The sequence below is a fragment of the Micropterus dolomieu genome, linkage group LG17 (genome assembly GCF_021292245.1).
Source record: "Micropterus dolomieu isolate WLL.071019.BEF.003 ecotype Adirondacks linkage group LG17, ASM2129224v1, whole genome shotgun sequence".
Taxonomy (NCBI): domain Eukaryota; kingdom Metazoa; phylum Chordata; class Actinopteri; order Centrarchiformes; family Centrarchidae; genus Micropterus; species Micropterus dolomieu.
The window spans coordinates 29790920-29814349 of NC_060166.1; the positions used below are offsets into that span (position 1 = coordinate 29790920).

The window sequence follows — 23430 nt, forward strand, 5'->3', positions numbered from 1 at the left end:
TGTTGTTGCATATAATAACATGGTTGCAGCAGTAAACATTAAAGTGTAATTTTCAGTGGCTCTGTTTGAACACGGTCTACGGCTTGCATATAGATCACGTTTTAGCATCTTCCCCTTCCTTTGAAGACTGCCTGAAGACTCTGATGACTGGCATCAGCTTGAACTTAGAGTGACTTGGAGAAGTTGCCGATGGCAAGCACAGGTACCGTGATTATCTGCCGCTTCAGGGGCTGCATAAACAGCCTAAACAACAAGTGCACTAAATGTTAGCTAATGTAAACAGAGGTGCCTTGATCTCATGTAGTCATAGGACTCATCAGAACAGTGAGAGGATGCTTGATGACTACATAGTGTGAGGAATTATTGTAAATGTAAATGCTCCGTACTTGTATAGCGCCTTTCTAGTCTTTTCGACCACTCAAAGCGCTTTTACACTACACTCACACTCACTCATACACTTGATTGATTCGGGGTTCAGTATCTTGCCCAAGGACACTTCGACACGCAACCAGGGGGTGCCAGGGATTGAACCGCCGACCTTCCGATTAACGGCCAACCCGCGCTACCTCCTGAGCCACAGCCATCCGATTATTTACAAACTTCCTGCTGAGGGTCCTGCAAACCTGACTGTTCGTGTGACTTTGCCACCATTCAGTACAGATACATGAGAACACTTTTAAAAGAAACTGCAGGAAGCTTTCAAAGGATGTTCCTAGATGTGGGGGAAAAGCAACAACCAGTCATACAACACACACAAGAACACAACTAGTACAGCAGAAGTAATTCAAAGTGCTGATCTTTGTGAGTCATTGAGTTCTTTCATGTGTTTTCAAGGCTAAATGGTCGCCTCACAAGTTACATAATGCAAACAGTTTCTTAGGTTAATCTTCAAGCTGTGCAGGATAAAACTGCTTCACAGTCAGGAAGAACACCTTTATTTTAATTCCAAGTAAATTACACTAAATACTGTCTTTGTAAACGTGCAACCCAGATGGGAGACATAAGCACTTCTTATTTGCCACCATAACCAACTTTGATTAGTTTCTTTGGCCTTTGAAGTGTAGAGATCTTCATCTGTGTGTAGGCTGCACTCAGTCTTAAGTGCCATTCGGTTGTTGACATAATGCCCAGTCTTGAAGGAAAAGAGCTGCCACCTTCCTCAATCACACACTCAATTCAAGTCATCATGTCTGATTGGACAATAAGATCTTCTTGCTTTCTGCCAAACATTTTGCAGAGATTTGTCTTGAAACTTTCATCTGTGCTGCCTATGGCCTCACAACATGCAAAAAGAGCTTTCCTTATTCTCCAGCATCTCCTCATCATGGGCACTTGTAAGAATATCAAACTCAAGAGGACGTGTGTGAGACTGTCAGCATCATTGCTTCAACTCTGCTGCAAGGGCCTTATGTGTTTGTTTAACAATGTGCTTTTGTAACCCGTTCTCCTGGCTCGTGTAGACTATATTTGTGACAATGAGTCCCAATCATGAGAAATTCAGATAAAGAATCCACAATTCTGAGAAATAGTACATATAGCTCAAGCGTTGGAGCTAGAGTAATGTTTTCTTTCTTTCTTGTTTTTTTTCAAAGTGCTGTGACTAAAATGTGGTCAAAAATATCTCTCAGCAATCTCATGTCGAGGCCAGGAAGCATACTGTGACCCGAAATAACTTACACAGCAGGGCTTGACAGTAACGGTTGCCCTGTTGCCCAAGGCAACCAGATTTGGACCACTGTCAACAATTTTGTGCGGTCTGGTCATCTCTGTTGGCAACTGTTTTTCCTGTGCCTAGAAAAACAAAGCTGAATCTCTCTGTGTACAGTCTTCTAACTTAGTGAGAGTGCCTGTTGACCTGTTTTACTGTGTGAGAAATTGTGAAATTCTTGAAGGAAAAAAAACTGCTTTATATAATTACACAAAAGAGAGTATTATTAATACAGAATTAAATGCACCTGATGAAAATTACTTGCCGAAAACTCTTTGCAACATACTATCATCGCTAAACACCACATCTTGAGACACAGGGCTGGTAAACAAGGGAGGGCAGACAGTGATGGTACTTCCCATGTCCATGCCTATACACATTGAGTATAATAAGTGGTTTAATATAAAATTGGGTTAATTATTTGATGTTTGCATGTCAGTCAGGGCTCCTTGTAGGGCAGGGCCCTTTTCAATCGAAGGCCACAAGTGCAGGCAGCTAAAACATCAACACCAAACACCAAAACTGTATTCAAGAATATGACCAAACTCGAGATCCTGGCAAACTGTTTAAAATATTATTTACCACATTTCGGACAGCAAAGGACCTTTTTCAGAATCGCCCACTGTGATGCGACAGAATTGTCAAGCTATGGAATAAATCAGGCTTGCAGGACTTAAATATTCAGCCTATTGTTAATGGCATTACTTTGCAAATGTGAAATTTAAATGCAGTGAAATTAGCAGCTGTCTTTTATTCTGGATTATTAATGAAGGTAAGCCACTTGTTCTTAATCAAATCCCCTTTTATGTGTGTTTGTGTGTCTCTTGCACAAAGAGAGAGAGGGGGAAAAACATTTTGTCATTTGAAGCAGTTTAACCCATAGATAACATATAAATTATACAGGTCACATTGCCCTACCTCAGTGTTTACTGCTACTTACTTTAATGGATACAGTATGCTTGTTGCTATGGATACCATCCAGCACTAGAAGCACTGCATCTTATGCCAGTTAATTACATATTAAAGTTAGCTTAACTGGATGTATATAATTAACTAGTTGTGGTGGTTATCTCCATAGTAAAACTGGGTAACAGCAGCTGCAGTGGTGTAGACTAGCATTAGCTAACATTAGCAGTGATGCCAATTTATCAACTTTCAAACTAGACTTGGCGACTTTTTAGACGCCTTTAGCAACTCTTCTTCAAAAAAGTGCCTAGCAACATATCTAGTGACTTTTTGGACAGACTCCGCCCCACTCTCCTTGAAGAGAGTCGCCAATAATTCTCAGTGAATGTGCTCTCATGTGGCTGTCTCTTTCAGGACTGACGCACTTCAGCAAGTGGGGGCGGGGAAGCAGCAGCACTTTCAGTTTACCAATCAGCAGCCAGACAGAAACGTGCATGAGCTGTGAATGTGCTTACTTAACTACCAGAAAGTACTGACTTTACAAGAGGAACTTTAAGTGTCTGGATCCTCTCATTTCATCATACTTTTTTTCCAAAGTCTGTACAACAGCCATAATAAAAAGTGTTTGAAATTTAGAGGTAGATTTAGATACGTATTGTTGAGATGATGGCAGCTGATAAAAACATTTCAGCCAGCAAAAAACAATTAAAAAAAAACGTCTTCAGCTTGTGTTTACCTGCATCTTAAATCACATCATCATGCACGTCATGGGAGAAATTGTTAGCACCATTAAGAGCAAGTTTAACTTGTCAGTTTTGAGTCTTTTTGCGCCAGACCATTATCATCAGGGTTTTTTTCTCATAGATTCCAGTCAAAAATCAGAAAAGGGCTATAAAGACAATCTGACAAGAATAGCCCTCTGATGTTAGGCAGCAGACGTGGCCTATTAAATCATTACACATTTTTCCTTGTGTATGAAAAAATACTATTGAATGAAATTTTAATCTGTCAGTTCTTTTGGCACCCTGACATGGAGGAGGGATACAAAAGGCACTTAAACCGCTCAATAGATCTGAAAGCATCCTCAACATGAAGCTTACAATTTACACTTTACCAAGAACTGATTTTATTCCGTAGTTAATATAAATGTAGAGTAAAAACATGTATAATAGTGATCTACTCCTCAGGTATTTCAGGTGCTCAGTGTCTTGTGACAGCCAACTTCTGTAAACATCACACATTTTTCTCTCACATGTCAAAATTCAGAAAATCCTGCAACCTTGAATCCCTCTTGCCATCAGTGAACAGAAAGCTAATGTGACCTGACGGGTCACTCACATCAGTGGGGCGTCTGTGCCCTTGGGATTGAGAGATGTAGCAGGGGGCAGGAGTTCTACCACGGATGTATGTGAAGAGCTTCCAAATCAAAGGCATGGATCAAAGGGCTGTCTTTGTGGGTGTCCTTAATTACAAAATAATCACATTGAGTAGGTTGAGCATCGTTCTCAAGGAGTTTACACATGTATACCTTAGCCGGGAAAACTTTTCCTGCTGTTGTTCTGAGGTTAAACTACAAGAGGCACAATCTTTCTGTCTATCTGCATCAGTGCTGTGCTGCCACAGATCAAAAGCGCTCAAGAGATGGTGAAACTAACCCTTTCACATGGACAGTGTAGACTCATTGCAATTTCTTTTTAACACCTATGGGTGTCTGATTCCCGCTGCAAATGGCTGACAGCCTGTTGTCAGATGGGATTAAGGAGAGCGTACCTGCGCGCACGAGCATAGAACACCAAAAAGGGCTGAGTTCTGTGAGCTGAGAATAATTCATCTCTCAGTAATAGTGAAAATAATGCTAGGCCTGATCTGAGTTCACTCTGCCGCAGAATATTAGATCATTTACCAGAGAAAGATTTGTAGCCATGGTGCCACTCGTCTGCAAATGCAACCAAGGAGCAGGATTAAAAAAGGTATTTTGTTAAAAGTTACACTGACCTTTATGCCGTTGGCTTGGTCATATATTTATCTGTATTCTTATTTTGGTGTGCAAACACCAAGGACAGTGATGGAAATAAGTCGAAGACGTTATTGTTTTTATGTTGTGTTTTATAAATATATTAAAATGTTGTCTATAATCGACACCAAGAAACTTTTAATTCTTGATTAAAGTTAAAACTTGATTCTGGACCTTTTCATATAAAATATCACTGGTAAATGGAAAACATAGGAAAGCATACATTTTAGTATGTAGTCCAGGGAGCTTAAGAAGGTGTTTCGACTAAAAAATAACATTTGTGTATGTATAAGCACAAAGGTCAGCATTAGCAGGGCCATGTTGCTACAGGTACAGTTGAGAGGATGATCTATGATCTCAGAAGTCCAAATTGAGCAATGCATCGGAGGCTAAACCGACCGATGTCTGTAATACTGTAAGACAGGGTTTACAACTAGGGAAGTTACTTAAGTCACTTATTCTGTTCTCCTTCACAGGTAAACAGTTATCAGTAACAGTAAAAAGTAATCTACAGTACATAAAATGTGCACTTCCATGTAATTAATTGTCCAAAACAATGACTTTCTGAATGATGTGTTGTGGACAAGCTGAGCCAGGTTCAACTTTTTGGTTGAACTGTTTTGCCGGAGGCAGCTGCGTTAGAACCCCTGCTGTGCCAAAATAGTGGTCTAACTGAAATTAATAAAGAGACAGTTTTTTCTTTTGGGACTCAACTCGGCCTGTTTTACAACAGCTCATTACAAAGGTACACAGGACATTACAAATTGATGTATAACAGTATAGATGTAGCTACAGTTTGGCTAGACTTAGATATTTCTCATTAAAGCTTTGTTAAAAACCTGTCATAATACATTAGTTTTTATTTAGGCTCTTGTTAATTTGTGTAGTAGAAACACACACACACACACACACACACACACACACACACACACACACACGAGTTACACACACACGAGTTACAAACACACACACACAATCAATGTAATCGGTAACATTTAACCAACCAGTTAATTCATCACATTGGGGGGGTCTTGATTTATTTTGTTTGACAGGAAAAGTGCACTGATTTTCTGCTTCCTCTCTGCCGGAGAGTTAAGTTGTGCTGGAGGAGACGGAGTGAAAAACTTCTTCTGTCTCAAATCATATACATCCAGACAAGCTCTTACGCTCCTTTGATTTGCTTTGATTATTTCCCTCCTCTTTTTTGTTTTTTTTCCTCTCTGTATTAACCTGTTGTTATATTGAATATTTTTTTCAAGTTGGAAAGATTTTATATCAGTAATTATCTGATAACAAATCAGATTCTCCTGGCTTACGAGATGCATTTTTTCCATGAGGTGCGTTCTCTCTTCAGCTGAGGAAATGATTTCAGAGGAGAAGTGTGTGATGAGATGAGACAGAAACCTTTTGGGCATGACTAATGCTACTGAGTCCAATTAAGCTGATGTCTCGTACCCACTGAATTAAATCACACTGATATGATCTTGTCTGCCTGTGCATATATTTGCCTCTAACTCTGATCACCTGAAGAAATAAGAGAAGACAGAGAGCCTCACATATGCATGATTCATCGCTGTACATATCTTTATAATTGGTGAACTTTCTACTATTATTTCTACATCTGAAAATGTGCCCCGCTTGATTCTTGTTGAAACGCTCGATTCAGGATTTGATTAATATAATGGGAAAGATAGGAAGTGCAGAAAATGTGCCCTACATAAAGAATAAATGATGTGTAGTCATGACAGTTGCGGGAATCCATTAATTGGAAGGAAATTGACCAATTTAATAGTTTGTTCTCTATAATAAAAATGGCTGCTGAGAAAGCAAGTTACATCCCTCGTTCACACAACTGCCACTGAACTACTGTGTGCCCTGTAACCACTGCACCACACCTGCTGAGTGTGAATTTATGACTTAGTTAAGCTCTCTGAAGGCTGCAACAGCTTGCCAGTAAAATGATTGTTAGTCTAGAGGAACACATAAATCAAAACAGGCCTTGGTTTGTCATTATCTATTAATACTCTGCCGCTCTAGAGCTCTGGAAACAGCCAGAACTCGCACATTCTTGCCTTCTCCCAAGACTGAAGATTTCCTCTGAAAGATAGAGGTAGAAGACAGCTCTTCAAAGTTTGCTCAGCTCGTGATTGATTTACTCATCCCTCCATGGTCTGCCGCGCGCGCTGACGGCTCTGGAGGTGGAACAGTGTTGAAGGCCTTAATTGAGCCGAATGCGGAGAGCTTAAATGCTGCAGGCACAAAACCCACACAATTAGGAAGGACTAATGACGTGGGGTATCACCCATTATTTCTCCAAATACCCCATAGGGCTTACCATATTTAGTATCGCTAAGTCTTAATTAGTGATTAGGAAGAGGAAATAGAGCATTTAGCTGAAGCTGAGCATGTTCACACAAGCCAGTATTTGACAGTTTCTACATCTTTTGTTAAAGCCAAAAAGTCTGTATGTAGGTCATTATTTGAAGACGTGTTTGAACATCTTTTTTTTGTTGTTGTTGTTGCTGTAATTATTAAAAAGTTTCTCTCTTTCCAGAGCCAAGATGATATACATGTCATCCACAACAATCAACTGGGTAAGTTTTTTTTATTTTTTTATTTTAAGTTATGGTAGTAGCAAAAGAAAGGAAGTAATAAAAAAAAGCAAAAAAGGAAAAAATGAATAGGTAATGGTTTATATTACAGCCGAAATTATAGTGAAAAGATTACGTACGAATGAGGTGCCAATGAAATACTTTCACCCTTAGTTCTTGTGCTTCAGTAACAAATTTGCATTTAGGAGGGACCCTGAAATAGACTGTGTACTGTTAAGTACCTTAAGTACCAAATGTTAGCCTGCTATAGCCATGTTATGAAAAGGAGCCAACCTACATGTGTTCTTTTCACTTCTGAGAATAAAATAATATAAATATAAAATATGAAATATCAACTTTCTTTGTGTACGCACCTGAAAGGTGGAATAGCTCAAAACACCAATAAACTACGATAAATGTACTTTCTGGGTAAAATTAAATTCTCCTGAATGTGATAGGATGATATGACAGAACATAAAGCTGGTCTAGGTTCTTTGCTAATATCAGCTTTGACTGTCAGGTGGATGTTGCATTACTGTTTTATGCATTACAATATTTTATCATCATTATAAAGACTGTTTTATAGATGTACATCTTTCTTCCCATAGTTATATAAGGTTATGTTCTCCTCCAAAAACAAAGGAGCTTTTTAGAATGTAATTTCCAAGTATTTTTTGTAGGTATATCTAATTTTAAAATAAATCATACCATAACTAATTCCATTGGAATGTCACCAAGGACCTTTACTGTCTCGTTATCCTGGAACAATGTTACTGTGCCCTATAATTATTCAGTAATTGTAAATGCTTTCAATTTATAATACTATAAAGTCTCTCTAAAACACAAAGTTGTTATCGCCTTATTCCATAACCTCTAATCAGTATGTATTTTATAGAGGCCCTCTATATACTGAATTTACATTGTAATTTTCAGAACTTAATAAGGTGTTACAAAAGACTATTATTTACATTTATCTGACGCTTTTATCCAAAGCGACTTACAATTGCTATACATGTCAGAGGTCGCACGCCTCTGGAGCAATTAGGGGTTAAGTGTCTTGCTCAGGGACACAGTGGTGGATTGGTCACAATGGGGGATTGAACCCGGGTCTCTCACACCAAAGGCATAGTCTTATCCATTTGTTCAAAGTATTCACAGTACAGGTTGTATTTGTGTTATTATTTGATATTTGGATCAGTCTGCATCAATGTAATCAATGTGTAATGTTGGATGACATTCAAAGGGGTGAACTAGTACTCAGTATTATACAATTTTAATAGAACTTTATGCTAAAAGGATTGAAATACATTATCACTTGATATAATCATGAATAGTAAATCTTTAAATGAGAAACGTTGGACACTGTGAAATTTAAATAGCAAATGCTATTAAATGAAAATGGTAGGGCTTTTGTCTGATGCCTGCATTAAAAATTTAATCTTCAGATTTCCTCAGACTTTTTCGTAAATATAGTCCCATCTCTTTATTGATTTGACAGCAACCAGGAATTTCATAAGTAGAGCAAATAAAAAGATCTCATGCATGCCTTTCATGCTTCAGGGGGCTCATACAATCCTCATCTGAGAGTGATTTTCGGGAGCCTGCAGAAGAGTTTGGAGCCAGTTTTCTGGACCTGTGCCTGTTGTTCATTCAACTGGGTCACCACAGACGCAAAAGCACACAAAAGCAACTTCATAATGCTCTCATTTGGCACCTCAGCACAGGGAGGAAACACAAACAGACAGCTATCTGAAAAATAGAGCTTCACTATCTGGCATCGCCACAGTAATTCCCTTTGTCACACCAGAAAAGCTACGCTCGCCTGCAAAAAATATTGTTTGTGGGCAGGAATTCAGAAGAGGAATAAAGAAAAGTTGGACTTTCTATTGTTTTACAATACAGTGAACATCCAAAGGTGTAACTGGCTTGTTTATTTTAAAGGAGCTGGTGACCTTTTTAGAAGGTATTGTAATCACTCAAACAGTTTCTTTAGAGGGAATTCAGGGTACCAAATCTAAATAGTAGTGATGTCTCATTTAACATTTGGACACACTGCAGATTTACATTTTACCGTATCTTTATAGCAAAGTAAAGGCAGTGTGATTCCTCAGGCCATATTGTGCTACATGTAGTGTTTTTAAAAATGCAACAAGCTACATCTCCACGACACAGATAGCTGAAACATTGGAGAACATCACCCACAGAAAGGCCTCAAGAGAAGAACAAACCAACTACAATATAAAGAACTTCATTGCTAATTTGTGAGTGCAGAAAACGTGCATAGTCATATGTTCTAATCAGTCCCCATTGAATGTAACATAACTCCTATTGCACAATCAACAAATAGAGTCAGAGATATTGTTTGGGCTGTCATGGAATACTCACTAGACTAAAGTTCTTCTTCTTCTTCTCTAAATCAGTTTATATTAAAGGATATCAAAACAGCATTATATTCTGCAGCACCATAAAAACAATAAACATCAAAATAATACAGATCTTGCAATACCGTTTGCTGTCTAACCCAATCAATTCAGTCAATTCACTTTATTTCAGACTTGTAGAAAAGATAAAATGGATAAAATTGTGTTTTATATGCACAGTGCAACAGTGGAGGAGTCACAGTGATGAATAATAATACAACTTTTTCAATAAAACCTAATTTTTAAGAATAGAAGGTAGTTTCAGTTCATGTCCAGTGCTCTCACTTACTGCTCCTGGTTTAGGTTTCACATACATACATGTGCAGTATATGGAGGTAATGCATTTGGACACCAATAGCTGTTAATGTTTTGAGAAAAGTCTGAAGTTTGAACCTGATTTTTGATGTCTGCCAAGCTTAGCTTCTTATAGATCCGAGGCAATACTGTTCTTATATCTTATGTTATGTCTAAGTGGTTCAGTAAAATCCTGTTGGCTATTCACCGAGACCACAGTAATGTATTATTTACTTTACTATTAGTAAGATTATATGTTTTCCTTTTACTTTTGGGCAGTTTATGTATTTCACTCTTTTTTTTTTTCATTTTAGTCAGCGCAGACAAATTTTGATCTAAGATATTATAGTTGGCTGCTTTTTATAACACATGAGGATTTTTATATCAAGATTTCATATTACAACTTGCTCCTAAAGGATTTTACACTGAGACACGGGAGGGAAATCACATCGTCCTACATTAGATGTCATAAAATTCCAGTTTTGAAATTGAGTTTTGTTGCTCAGAATTTGTCTTCCCCCATGAGTAAAGACAGTCAGTAATTTGTGGAACAAGCATAAAATAGAGGAAAGTAAACCAATGATTAAATCAGATTCTATTGTCCAAGTGACTGCATCTCCAGAGAATTCACATGAACATACTTGTTTCAACTGTTAGTTGTTTGTGTAGGTGAAAAGACGTCGTCTTCCTGCAGCAACTCACCTCTCACGAGATTTCAGAGCGAGAACTGTCCTTGAGTGAGAATTTTGTTGTTAAAAACAAAGGGTGTCACCCGGAGTCACTCATATGGATCCTTTCCATTATGTTGAACACCTGGTATAACAGTCCCTGAAGGAATACATTGCAGCCTCTGCAGCCAGTTTGCGGCAGCTGGCTGAAACCATCTACTGCACTGATTCCAAAACGTTTTGTACCTACTTTGACATTAAAATATATTAAATAGTGCCTAGGTTTAAAAATATCAAAATTATCATGATCATGAAGCAGCTTTGGTCAATCCTGATTTGAGCTCCTTACTTAAAAAAAAAACAAAAAACCTCTTGGCTGCATTATATTGGTGGTCTAGTGGTGCTTCAATGGTAGAGAAATTGCTGTTCCTGCCTCTTCTACTCTACCATTTCATTTTGTCTTGGCCAGGGCCTGTGTTTCTTAGAATGATTATTGAACTTTTGAACTTTAGTAGAAATAGACCTGTGCTCTATGACTAAGGAAATAGCACTAAAATCAGATGTTGATGTTGTGGAAAAATAAATGACTAAAGGTTTGGTTCTTTATCTGTTGGAGAAAGAATAATGTTTCAGCAAACAGCAGATACAAGGTACATCAACAAAACCAGCTTTTTTTTAAAGGTGGATTTTTCTTTTTAATGCATAGTGTTTGATAGGTGAGGGTACGGGGCAACTATGTACCACAAACACTGAATAATATTGCTTGAGCGCAGAGAAAGTGTGCCACTATAACAATACTTGAGCTTAGCAAAGCAGTACTGTCCCCTCTGCAGCTGTATTATATTCATGGGAGCCAGTTTCTTCAGGCCAGGGGGGTACGTATTGTATCTTCAAGGAGGTATAATGTTCAGAAGATGTTGACTGAACTCTTCCTGCGTACCAACTAACTACTACCAACAACTACCAACTTTTCCAAATTTTCTTATCCTCTCAAGTTTCCTAGTGCCTGGCTGCATACCAACTCTGTTGTCCCTGCTATACTTTATTTATTATTCTAAACATGGCTGATGACTTTATTTTAAAAATTAAAGAACATTACCCCATAATCCTCAATGTCCCAAACAGTGTTAGCAGCTATTTTGCTGTATGGGGTATGAAATCATGCATCTTGCAATGAAATTCAGCTTTTCAGAAATAAGGTAAAAATCTAACTAATTTTCAAGAAGTGTCTAATCCATTTCCAAAATACCATAATGGATAATGAATGGGTTTCATAAGAAAAACCTGGAATCTGTTCTGTGTTAATTGCCTTAGCTTCTTGAATTATTGATGCTAAGTGAGGTTTAAGGGTTGAGTTCAGCACTCATTAGTCTTCAGCAGAGTTGTCCATGGAGTCATGAACTCTGGAGAACCTCTAATGAGTGCGATTATCATAGGTTGGAGACCCTTTTTTTTCAACCTTTACATGTTGTATCTTCCGTGTGATTGTTTTGTATGTGTGTTTTTGCGTTACTACTCGGAGAGAATTGTAATGAGCAATTTTTTTTTACAGGAGAGTGACTTTAACCCTCTGATGGCTCTGATTAATTCCACTCTTGCATACCTCTCTTTCTCACACACACTGTACGTCTTTCTCTTTTTTGTAATCGTAGTGCATTGCCTATCTCTCTCTACTGGTTTGCTTTCTCATTTCACTCCCTTTCTGTCTGTCCCCTCTCTGCTCTTTTCTTCTCTGTTTTACTGAGAGATATTTATGACACTGACCTTTTCAGCAGTAAGCTGAAAGTTAAATACACCATGCTCTCTATTGATCTTGTGCAAAGCAATTAAAAGTCTGTATTAATATGAGAAGAAAGCTGATAGAAAATCATTTCACTTGCTGGATGACACATAGGCCTGTGCCTCACTACATGATTGCCTATAGGGAAGGTAAATTATTTTTATATGGCTAAATCAAATTCCCAACAGCCTAAAATGTTGGCTATATTGAATTTGGGCTTCTATATTGAATATCACAGGCTGTCTGTGGATTGGCTATTAAATCCAGGTGCTGTCTGGTGTGACGGTCATGGTTAGTTTGGTCTGGAAACTGCAACCCAATTCTCTTCGGTGTAGTATGTCTCTCAGATGCACCGTTCTGGATGTGAGGAAGAGAGAGATGGAGGGGAATTTTTAGGAGAAGGATGATTCTGGCCATCTTGTCTCGAGGAGTCCAATGATGTGAGTCATTGGAGTGTAGCAAGTTTTACACCAGCACAATCAGCTGCTAGATGGGGAGCCATGCCTGTCGACTATGGAAATTAGCTATTGACATCCTCTGTCATCTCTGAATGTGTGCTGGCGATGAAGAGCTCTGGATCTGTCATGGCAGTTTCATTGTTCCCACAACAGCCTAACTTGCAGAATTTTATCCCTCTAGACTTTTGCAGACGTTTGTCATTGAAATTGCACTATTGATCTGCTTTTGATCTTAATGCCCCTCCTTTTTCTATCAGAATATTGAACTAGATTTAAAATCCTACTCTCCCAAACTTATCTGTGCATTCATTTGTGCACCGTCAGCTGCCTTGCCGTGGACGTGTGTTTATTTAACTGTGGGGATGGGGATACTTAAGGCAGAAATGAAACATTCCTGAGGCAGCTCTGTTGACTACACACACCTGCTCTGTGACACTGATGGAGATGACAGAGCTGCAGGAGTGCCTAGAGGTCAGTGTGCTCTCAGTTCCTCTGCCACTTGGCAACGTCTGCCATCCTGCTATAAGGAAGTGTCACTATTGATTTGTGTCAATGAGGTGACAACACTGCAGGGTCAGGCCACTACAAGAGCACACAATCTACATTCAAGTGCAGATATCTACTACACCCTCCTGTATGTGTGCAAACAACTAGAAACAAACATTTTAGTTCATCCTTGTTTCTTTAATCAGTCTGATCCTCTGCCTTCTTACTGTATATGCAGAGAAGGCGAGGAAGTGAGTACACACAACACTCAAAGCCTTTACACACAGTTTGCCATAGAGCAGATGGTGATGGCCTTTAAACAGAGGCCCCATGCATTGAGAAAAGCATCAGATCAGAGAGAGAAGGAGGCACTATTCTCCTGTGTCTCATTTCATCCAATATTTTTCAAGGCTGATACAGTGCTTTTTTTTATGGAGTGGCCTCTGTGGAATACTGAATGAGAGAAGAGAGATAAACGAACGCTAGACTTATGCTTTCTAGTTCCATCAGCCTAGCAAAATAAAATCATCTATTCCGAGGTGACCGGGGCTTTTGCTTCATCTCCCCTGGAACCTTCATTCTCTTTCATTCGAGGCATATTATTATCAGAAAAGAGGCATCCTTGGATAATTTCAATTTACCACAGAAAAAAAAACGCTTTGTGGTGTGTTTGGCACCAGGGTGCTGCTTCACATCTTTTTCCTATTAAATAGATGAATTCATTGCGAGGGACAGCAGTGTTTGATCTAAAGCTAAAATGCTAACATGCTGACAATGACAATGCTAACATGCTTTCATTGATCGGTAAAATATTTACCATTTTCAAAATTTTAGTATAGTGTGTTAGCCTGTCAACATTTGCTTATTAGCACTAAACAGGCTGAGATGTTAGAATGTCTGTAGTTTTATCCAAGACTGTCCGGTTGCCCTTGGTTTTAACCTTCCTTGGATAACTATGACCAGGATGACTGAGAACCTTCACAAACGTCTGTAGTTATGCAAGTATTTAGCCATAAACCAAAGTATTGCAAATAAAAATGTGTCAGTGTACCAATTAAGTTCTTACAATTCATCCTGAGGGAGACATTAATGTCTGTGCCAAATCTGTTAGCTGTCTACTGAATAGCTGTTGAAACATTTCACTAAAAACCACAAATGTGGATCCGATGATGGCCTTGAAGAATAAGTGTGGAGATCACCACTGCAGGATTCATCATCCGAGGACCATGGGGGCCAGAGCGATGCCGCTATAATGATAATTTATTTAAATAATGACTAGATAAAGTGTAAAAAACATAAATTTAATTTGAGGTTTTAAAAAATCAGGAAGAAAACCAATGGTGCACATCTTCAAAACACATCTAAAACTTGGCCTCTCCAAAAACTTTGCAGAACGATATAATAAAGGAGCAAACACAGAAAAATATGTTGACAAGTAGTGTTCTGCCTTTCCATCGGAAACCACCTTAACACCCTCTTGTAATGCCAGAGCAAGGTACACACAAAATGTTACGCATTTTTGTCTTATGTATAGTCTCCTTAGCCTAGAGGTATCCTTGGATAATCTCTTTTATCCATTAAAAAGTTTTGTCCTTTGGTATACCAACCTACCAGCACCCGAGCAACCACATCAAACACCTAAGCCTAGCTATCTCCAAACACCCTAACACCCTCATTTAATGCCTTAGCAATGCAAGAGCAAGGTACAAACAAAATGTTACGCATGTTTTCTTATTCATAAGCATTGGCATTCTTGCCAAGATAGGCATTGTTTTAAATCAGATCTGTTTTAATATAGCCATATTAAATACAGGTAGATGTATTGATTGCACATTTGTAATTTGACATGTGCACACATGAGTGTCAAGGGAGTGCACAAAGGTGATTTCAACCTGAATGTGGAAGGACACAGGAATGATGGAGGTGAAGGAACAGATTTTTCCTTTTCCCCTTTTCTCCCCATTGTTTGATGATTAATCGAAACCCATTAGTGTGGAGCCGAGGCCAGTGAATTCAGTCTTAATTAGTTTCTTTTTTTACCCCTCATTCTCCATTGCTTTGACATGGGGTACGGATTATCTACAAAATGAAGGATTGGCAAACTGCTTATCTGATTTTGCTGTTAGTCTCTTGCAGCTGGTATTATTGCTGTACTGTGCAGTATCAGGAGGCTGGTACCTCACCTGGGGCTTTAAAATGCACTGCTTTATGTGAAACCAGATGCCCACACACGCACATACACACAGTCATTCATTTAGCAAACTCAGCAGAAGGACATTTAGAGGTGGTGTAGTGGTATTCACTCTCTAAGCTCAGCTCTCGGTGGAGGTTAGATCTGTTGGGAGATGGACATGCTGAGATTTAGCAAGTAAATCCCCCCCTCACCAGGCCTCCAGGATCAATGGGTTCTTTGTTATGAGCGTAGCAAAGAAGCGACACACCCACCACACACACGACACAACACTTAATTAAAAAGATCTGACAGAGATACTGTACTCTGACATAGTGTCTACCCCTGACCCCACTACAAATATCTGAACCCAGGGTGGAAATAGGTTAAAGTAGTGTAATTGAGGAGGAGGCAATCCATCTAATCCTGCCATTGTCAGCACTCGCCCTTCCCCTCTTCCCCTTTCCTTATATTGCTTTTGCACTATTCCAATGGGAAGATTATAGACCTGTCAGCAGTGGCTGGTCCTTATTTATATTTTGAAAGACTAAAATATGCTTAGTCAGCAAATTTTGAAAAGCTTCATGGGGAATACTCTACTTCATAATTTATGACATGGTATACCCTTTATGACTATATTCTGTACAAATACTTAAGTAGCTAATTAAAAAGTCCCAAGCAAATTAGAATTATTTGGCACAAAGCCTGTTATGTTTGTATGAGCTTAAATTAAGAGGAAAGTATAGACAAAAAACTCTGCCCATCTCATTACTGGGAAGTGTCTGAGCTTCCTGTCATAGCAGGATTCTCTGACATCGCTTCTGCTTTTCTTCTTACTTCACACCTGGATATTGGCACCCACCTCTCGGCTCTAAATCCATGAAAAGCCTTTTTGTTGTCACAGTCATTCCAGCCAGGTGCTGCAGACTTCATTTTGATGTGAGGGACAGCTTACAGGATTTAGTAGTTGTCACATGTAATTGTACAGAGCCAAAGATAAAATGACAGACTTTTTTTTATTCCCTTCCCCCTGGCCCTTTGGTCTAGTTTTGAATGTACTGGTCGTGAGAGCCACTGGGTTTTTGTGGACTTGTTTGTGCGGCCAATGTCACTCTTCACTGAGCTGTGCCACTACTACTGCCATGTAAATGGATTTCACATGAAGAGGAACTGTGGCAAGCTAGGTCAATGACAAAGATGGTATCTAAACATGTAGTCAGCATTAAAGCAGCCTGTTTTAGGAGTTTTTAAACTGACATTGTTGAACTAGAAGCTCCCTGTTAACCTTGCCCTTGATATGACAGTAACAATAGTGAGTTTTTCTGATAATGCAGTTGCGTCGTTCAGCCAGAAGTGGACAGCTGGGCTTTGTCAACCTTTTGGGTGTTGGGTTACCTCAGAGAAAGACTCTTCTGACTGCTAATCTTTTATTAAGTAACACAGTCTTGGCTGTGACATTTACATTCTCTCTTCCCAAGCCAATTAAGCTCTTGATATGCTGGGTTATTATCACCAGGCCAATAATGGAGATTAGCAAAAGTCACCTCAGTTATTCTGACTGTGTCTTGCTCTCAGAAGGTCATCGATTGCCATGATCCTTTTTCACAGTATGTGAGCAGTCTCACATCTCTGTCCTTTGTGTTCCTCCAGACCTGCGGGAGATAGTATTCGTCCTCCAGAGTCAAAGCAACTCATTCCATGTGGGGCAGGCAGAAAGACGGAGAGCAGATTTACTGAAGCAGGCACACAGTCTCACAGAGGTAAGATTCAAGGCTCACCTTTCACTCCTGCACACTTTTTGGTATATGAGGAGTACATACCTTTTAGGAGAAATCTGTGTAGGTCAAAATCATCACTAGGAGTAAAAGTCGCAACTGGATGAGTTGTTGTAAACTGTGTATGTTGCCACATGGTGTCAGCACAGATTTTTTTTTTTTTTTTTTAATTATTCAAAAACTTTGCATCTTTTTAAATGGAAATCCATTTGGTACACATAATATGATTTCATTACATAGAAATAAAGCTTTGCCAAGTGCTTTGCCATTTGTTACAGTATTGCTCAATTCTTAAAAATTTTAAATATTGAGTGATCGTATGAATAATTATTCATGGCACCCTCCAGATTAAACCTCTAAAGTACATTAAAGTCAGAGTTATGAAAGTGTAGTTTGAAATATGCAACATTCTCAGCTCCTTGTGACAGCAAATCATGTGCTTACTTATAATTTTATGTATTTAGGAAATCCAGACATTTGTGTAGCTTTGATGTTCAGCGATATATCACTCTTCTCAACAAGTCAACCTTTCATTTCAGGCCTCTTATTGGTACATTTTTAATAAGAAGTGACGATCATCCAAAGGCATATGTTCATCTTAATAAATATTTTAATTCCTGACTATAATTCCATTATTCCAAAAAAAAGATTGAGGAAAGAAAAAAAGATATTTTCTCCTGGGATTTAATTCAATTAGCAACATTAGTGTAAGCACTTCAGCACCTTGTCATAGGAAGCAGATCTCATTTACAGGTCAAAATGTCTTTTGCTTCTGTTCATTAAAGCCAGATAAAATGCAGCATCACTAATGACAATATTACAGTAATTTAGATGAAGAAACTGCTCTCTGTGTTGAGACCAATTAGGATCTCCTACTTGGGTTTATATTTCTGTGGTCTTGAATTTCTCGTTGTTGTCTCAGTCTCTCTCTGCCACTGCTGGATGTCACATACCTTCCATCGACATTATTGACTGTCTGTACCAAACTGAGAGGAAAAAATATATATAAATAATCACAGTGAGTCATTATCTCTCTCTTCAGTGTGCAAACCATTTAAATACCATGCTCTTGGAAATGTACTGGACATGATGTCTTTTTTAGTCTTGTGTTTGTGTACAACAACCCTGAAATCCTGCACTCCACCTTTAAACAATACAAAATCCAAAATAAGAATTGTGTAAAGAAAAGCTCACTTCCTTATTTTATTGTTACTGAAATTAGATCAAATCAAATCAAATTTAGTCCACAATAAAAAACATTGTTTCATGTTTCCTGTAATGAAATGTGACGTGCATGTTTGCCAGTCGATACGATTTGTCATGAAAAGATTTAGTTACACTAATGGTCATCACCTTTAAGCAGACAGACTTTATGAATACCACATCATGTTATGTTTGCATTTATGATCACTCAATCACAAATTGCCATTTTACAATAGATTTTTCATTTCAATATCCAATTTATTTTTTGAGTTTCCTTTTTCTTTTTAATAATGGCCTGCTTATTCTACGTAGTATAATATAGCCATATCCATTCAAGTAAGAGCAGTAATTTATGAAAATCATGTTAGAAATATCATGTCATGCTGTGTTAAACCATGGAGCCATACCAAAAACTGAATGGCTTGTTTCTTAGACCATGGCCCGGCTGTACACAAAATGTCATAGATATCTGTTTTTGAGATAAAAAGCAAACAGGATTGTTTTTTCTCTGCCCCAAGCCCTCCACCCGGTTCTCTTACCGGTTTCGTTGCTTTCTGCAATTGGTGTTTCCCTCTGCTATTTCCTGTTGTCCCCACCCCCCATCACCCTTCTCTTGCAGGTGTTGTCCTTTCTCTGAGCTGTCTGTTTGTGCTGTGTTTGTGCCACCCATCCCCATGTCTGCCCCCTGTCCGGCCCAGTGACAAATCATTACATAATTAAATAAATTATAAAACAGACAAAGGAGTATTCACGAGTACTCTCGTGTTATAGTAAAATCGGTCTGGCACAATATGGTATCCAGCTCATCATACTCTATACCAGGCTGCTGGGCAGGACAGGTTAAAAAAAAAAAATAATAAAAATTTTAAAATTAAGATTATTAATAACCAGCTGTTGTGAAAACACTCTCGGAATTATAGAGCTACCGTTGGTGCTGGATTTCGCACAATAAAAATGCAAACAATAAAACTAAAGTAAAAAAGCTGTGGTTTCTTCAACAACATTAGAGTTTAAATATAAAATTCACACTCTCCACTTTATCTTATTTACTACCACCCCCACCTTCTTAAGCCAAACAAGAATTACAACCAACCATCCACTACTTTACTCCCACCTTCGAGGCACAACACACACAATCTTATAATTCTGCTACTTAACAGTCTTAAAGGGTGTTCCTGTGGTACTGAAGAAAAAAGATCAAAGCCAAATAATACTAGAGTTTTGCTTAGTTTGTAGCTTTTAAACATGTTTGATGTACAGCATGTTGCGGTACACTGCCATGGAAAGTAAGCTCTTGAACTGGTGTCTTGAAATCAGTTTTGAGAGATACAGAAAGACAGTGGAGACATTAGAGAACTGATATTACCTTTGATTTCTAGTCCTACTGAAGATTCAGGTTTTGGTTAAACTGTTGTCACAGTCAAATCTGAACTTTCTTTTCTGTGGGTCAGGAAAAAAAAGTGGGGGGGGATACCAGTCATAATCATATGGTAATATGATTCTGGTCATAATCGTAAGACAAAAAAAATCGATTTAAAGCTCCTTAAATAACTTACAGTCACTTAATATGTGAAATTTCAGGCCAACATCAGTGATAAGTTGAAGATTTATGACCTGATCTCGCACATCCGAGACGGGAAATGCATGTACTATCAGTATCTCTGTCTCTGAGCCTTTTTCAGCCTTGGCAGATATTTCATCTGGCTCTGGAAGGTTTTGTGATATCCACAGATTTACACAGACAGGAACTTGTGTATTCTATGCGGCGGCTCATAGCCCATGTTCCTGCAGTCTGACATTCTGCCTTTTGGGAGGAATTCACATTACATTTGTACAGTATTTTTGTCATTTAGCTGATGCTCAAATCCACAGAGACACAGTACAACAGAATGAGATTAAACTCAGAAACCTTTAGCAGCATTAGTGAAATATACTGTTTTTAAAATGCTTTCTCATGCATCACTTGTATAATCTTAACAATTTATACAAGAATCCACTGTAATGAAAATATTTTAATAGAGAATTGGCCCTCATTGGCTTAACCATCAAAAAATATTTTTTCTCTGCCGCTCATCACTGAAGAGCTTTTGACAGGTGACCGCTTTATCTCCAGCTTCCCCTCCAGCCCCCCTTGGTTAAAAGCATTGCTTCCTGTCCCTCCATTACATCCAGGTCTCTGTGACCTCCATCTCATATCAAGTCACCAAGCAATCAGCGTCCTATTCGTGGCAAGCATGTCCACATGAGGACCAGCTCTTATCTTCTGATTAGAAGTCTGCCGCTTGCACACAATTGCCATAAAAGAATCAGCCTTGAACGCCTCCTTTATCACAGGAATGTCAATAGCTCTTTGAAGCAAAAGCTCTGTTTTTGAGATTGCATTATTATCTGAGGACTACACTTTCTCCATTTAACTTTTCTCCAAGTTATTCTTTTTATAGAACAGGCAATGGTGTGAATGTCAAGTAGAGAGCAGTTTAATAAAACACAGTAGGTGTCATTATGACATTAGCTTTGAGGTAAAGCTTATATTAGATGAGAGCTAACAAACCTCACTGACTAATGGGGTTTAATAAGTGTAAACCATGTCAGACTGATCGCCTAAATCAAACAGGCTGCCGTTTGATAGAATGGCTCAGAGGAGGCTGTTCCCCCTGACTTCTTGCATGATGAGTGGACCATGAAGTAATGAACCACAGGGTCTTACGCTCTGCTGCTCTGCCTGAAACATAAGCTCTCTCAGACAATTCTCACCTTCAACTCTACAACATTTTGCTGAAACAGATTTCTCTAATTTGGAAGTGATTGTGTACTGTGTCCATGTCCTGCAACATCCTGTGCTTGTTTCTGATGATATTTTTGTCTTTAACAGTTAACTTCCTGGTGTAAGGACAAGTAAGAGCAGCAATCCTGAAGGCAATATGGGTTTCAAGCATCATACCAGTGTGTTTTATCTTCTTAAATGATAAGACTGGTATTATTTTGTGTTTTTAGTGTTATCAACCAGTCACATGAAAAGATTAAAACAAACAAAACCTAAGTAAAGGCACAAAATGAGCCTGATCATTGCCTGACTCGTCAGATGTTGGGAATGAAAATTAGGCAAATTTGTGATATTGGATTATGTAAATAAAATTGACTTAAAATCAGCAACAGGTGCAACAAATGCTCATTTCATCTTGTGTTAGTGTTTCATAGTGGAAGAAATCTGACGCAAGAATTGGGATGCCTCATGTCATCCCCACAAAACCAAAAAAAGCATTTTGCTTTATAATCAACTTTTACAATGTGTTGTGTGACGTTGGCAAAGCAAAAAAGGAATGATATTTTATTTAATTTCGCCAAACCTGTTAACATTTTATGAATACCATCTTTTCGGGAGCATTATGCTAAATTAATCACACCTCTGAGCGCAACATCAGTCACTACACATGTATGCTGCGCTGACTGGAAAGACAAGGAGAACCCACTTTCACTGATAATGGATAATGAATGACTCCAGTTTCACTTTCATTCAGAAAAGTCTGCAGACATGTAAAAAGTCCTTCTTGTTGCGGACAGGTGGAACAGTGGAATAGTTGATCAACTGTATGTGCACAAGACAGGGTCCAACGTGTGGTCTGTCATGTCCTTCAAGTAATGACAAGAATTTATGATCATGTATCTGACACAGTGACCGTTTCAAAAGACAAAATTATTATGTAGTCCGACTGTCTGTGGCATTATGAAGATGTAAATCTTAAAAAATGGTTACAATAAACAAAAACTGTTATCAGAACATTTAGTGGGGATTCTTTTTCCCCCGCAGATTAATACAAATTTGCTTCTGTAGTGAGTATTTAAGGAAACAGGACAGAGTACAGGGAATCAAAATAAGTACAGTGCCGATGTTCATCATAATTAAGGAACATGTCAGTGCAACAGCGATCTGTTTTTGGACTTCAATCTGTGGCAGACTTTGGCAACACTGGCAATGCTTCACCGTATCTCTGGCTTGTGTTGTGTTTCTTTCAGACACCACCTGTGGTTTTGCTTCTTCACAGTTTATCAGATAATGAGGGGGGTTGGAGTATCCTTCCTCTGCTTCCATAGTAAGTATCCCTGAACTCTCAGAATTGATTAAGCATGTGATTAACCAAAGATTTAAGGGTTCAATATGCGGACAAAAGATCAGAAACATTGTGTCTTTTTATAGCTGAGATTTTGGGGGTTATGTTTTGGTTTTGAGGAAATTTTGTTTGCCACGTTTTGAGGCTACAGATTGCTTAGAAGCTATTACTAACACAATAACTGTGATTGATTGCTTCACATTATGATAACAGCCTTCCTTAGGTGTCTATAACTGTGACGATAAGCCTATTACTGCAGTTATCCTGTGGTCTGAACAGCATGATAATGACATTAGCTACAGTCATCTACATGCTTGGGCCATCTCAAAAGTCCAATGTGTTCAAGAATTGTTTTGCAAACTTCTGAATCTGTTTTTTTTTTCTTTCACTATAAACATATAGGACCTAAATCACCAAAAGCACCCCAAATCATTACAGAGCCACCCTCCCTGAAAGAAGTCTGTGTGCTTGTGATATTTTTTGTCTCTCTGCCCTCCAGGAAAATTCTGTGGCAGCCTTGATCTGACTGGGTCAGGAGCCTCAGTTAGATAGTTCCCCAGCCTGGAATGAAATGAAAAAAATATTTTTTTCCCTAGAGTTTGTCTGTGCATGACAATGTTCCATTTATTCTTATTTTATTGTATATTAAACTGTAGTTTTAATGATATTTAATATGTGTGTTTGTGTGTGTCCTCAGCTTATCACACTCCTTTGGAAAAAACTCATCCTGGATTGTATTTTTTGAAGAGGAAACAAATGTGAAGATGACTAAGCTTGTGCAGGTCCTCGCAAAATTTGACAAGAATAAAGTAAGTACACAATATTCCCTCTGAACTCCCACCTTTCTC

At 38.5% G+C, this 23430-nt stretch overlaps 1 protein-coding gene across 1 annotated transcript in view; it reads left to right on the top strand.

The window, feature by feature from the left end:
- The window catches only part of b3glcta (beta 3-glucosyltransferase a), a 61961-nt gene that overhangs the window by 11033 nt on the left and 27498 nt on the right, over positions 1 to 23430 (top strand). Inside the window, exons 3-6 of the mRNA XM_046073458.1 lie at positions 7183 to 7222; positions 17146 to 17255; positions 22488 to 22564; positions 23280 to 23391. Of these exons, the coding sequence (XP_045929414.1) occupies positions 7183 to 7222; positions 17146 to 17255; positions 22488 to 22564; positions 23280 to 23391 (339 nt within the window). The remainder of the gene's footprint in view (positions 1 to 7182; positions 7223 to 17145; positions 17256 to 22487; positions 22565 to 23279; positions 23392 to 23430) is intronic.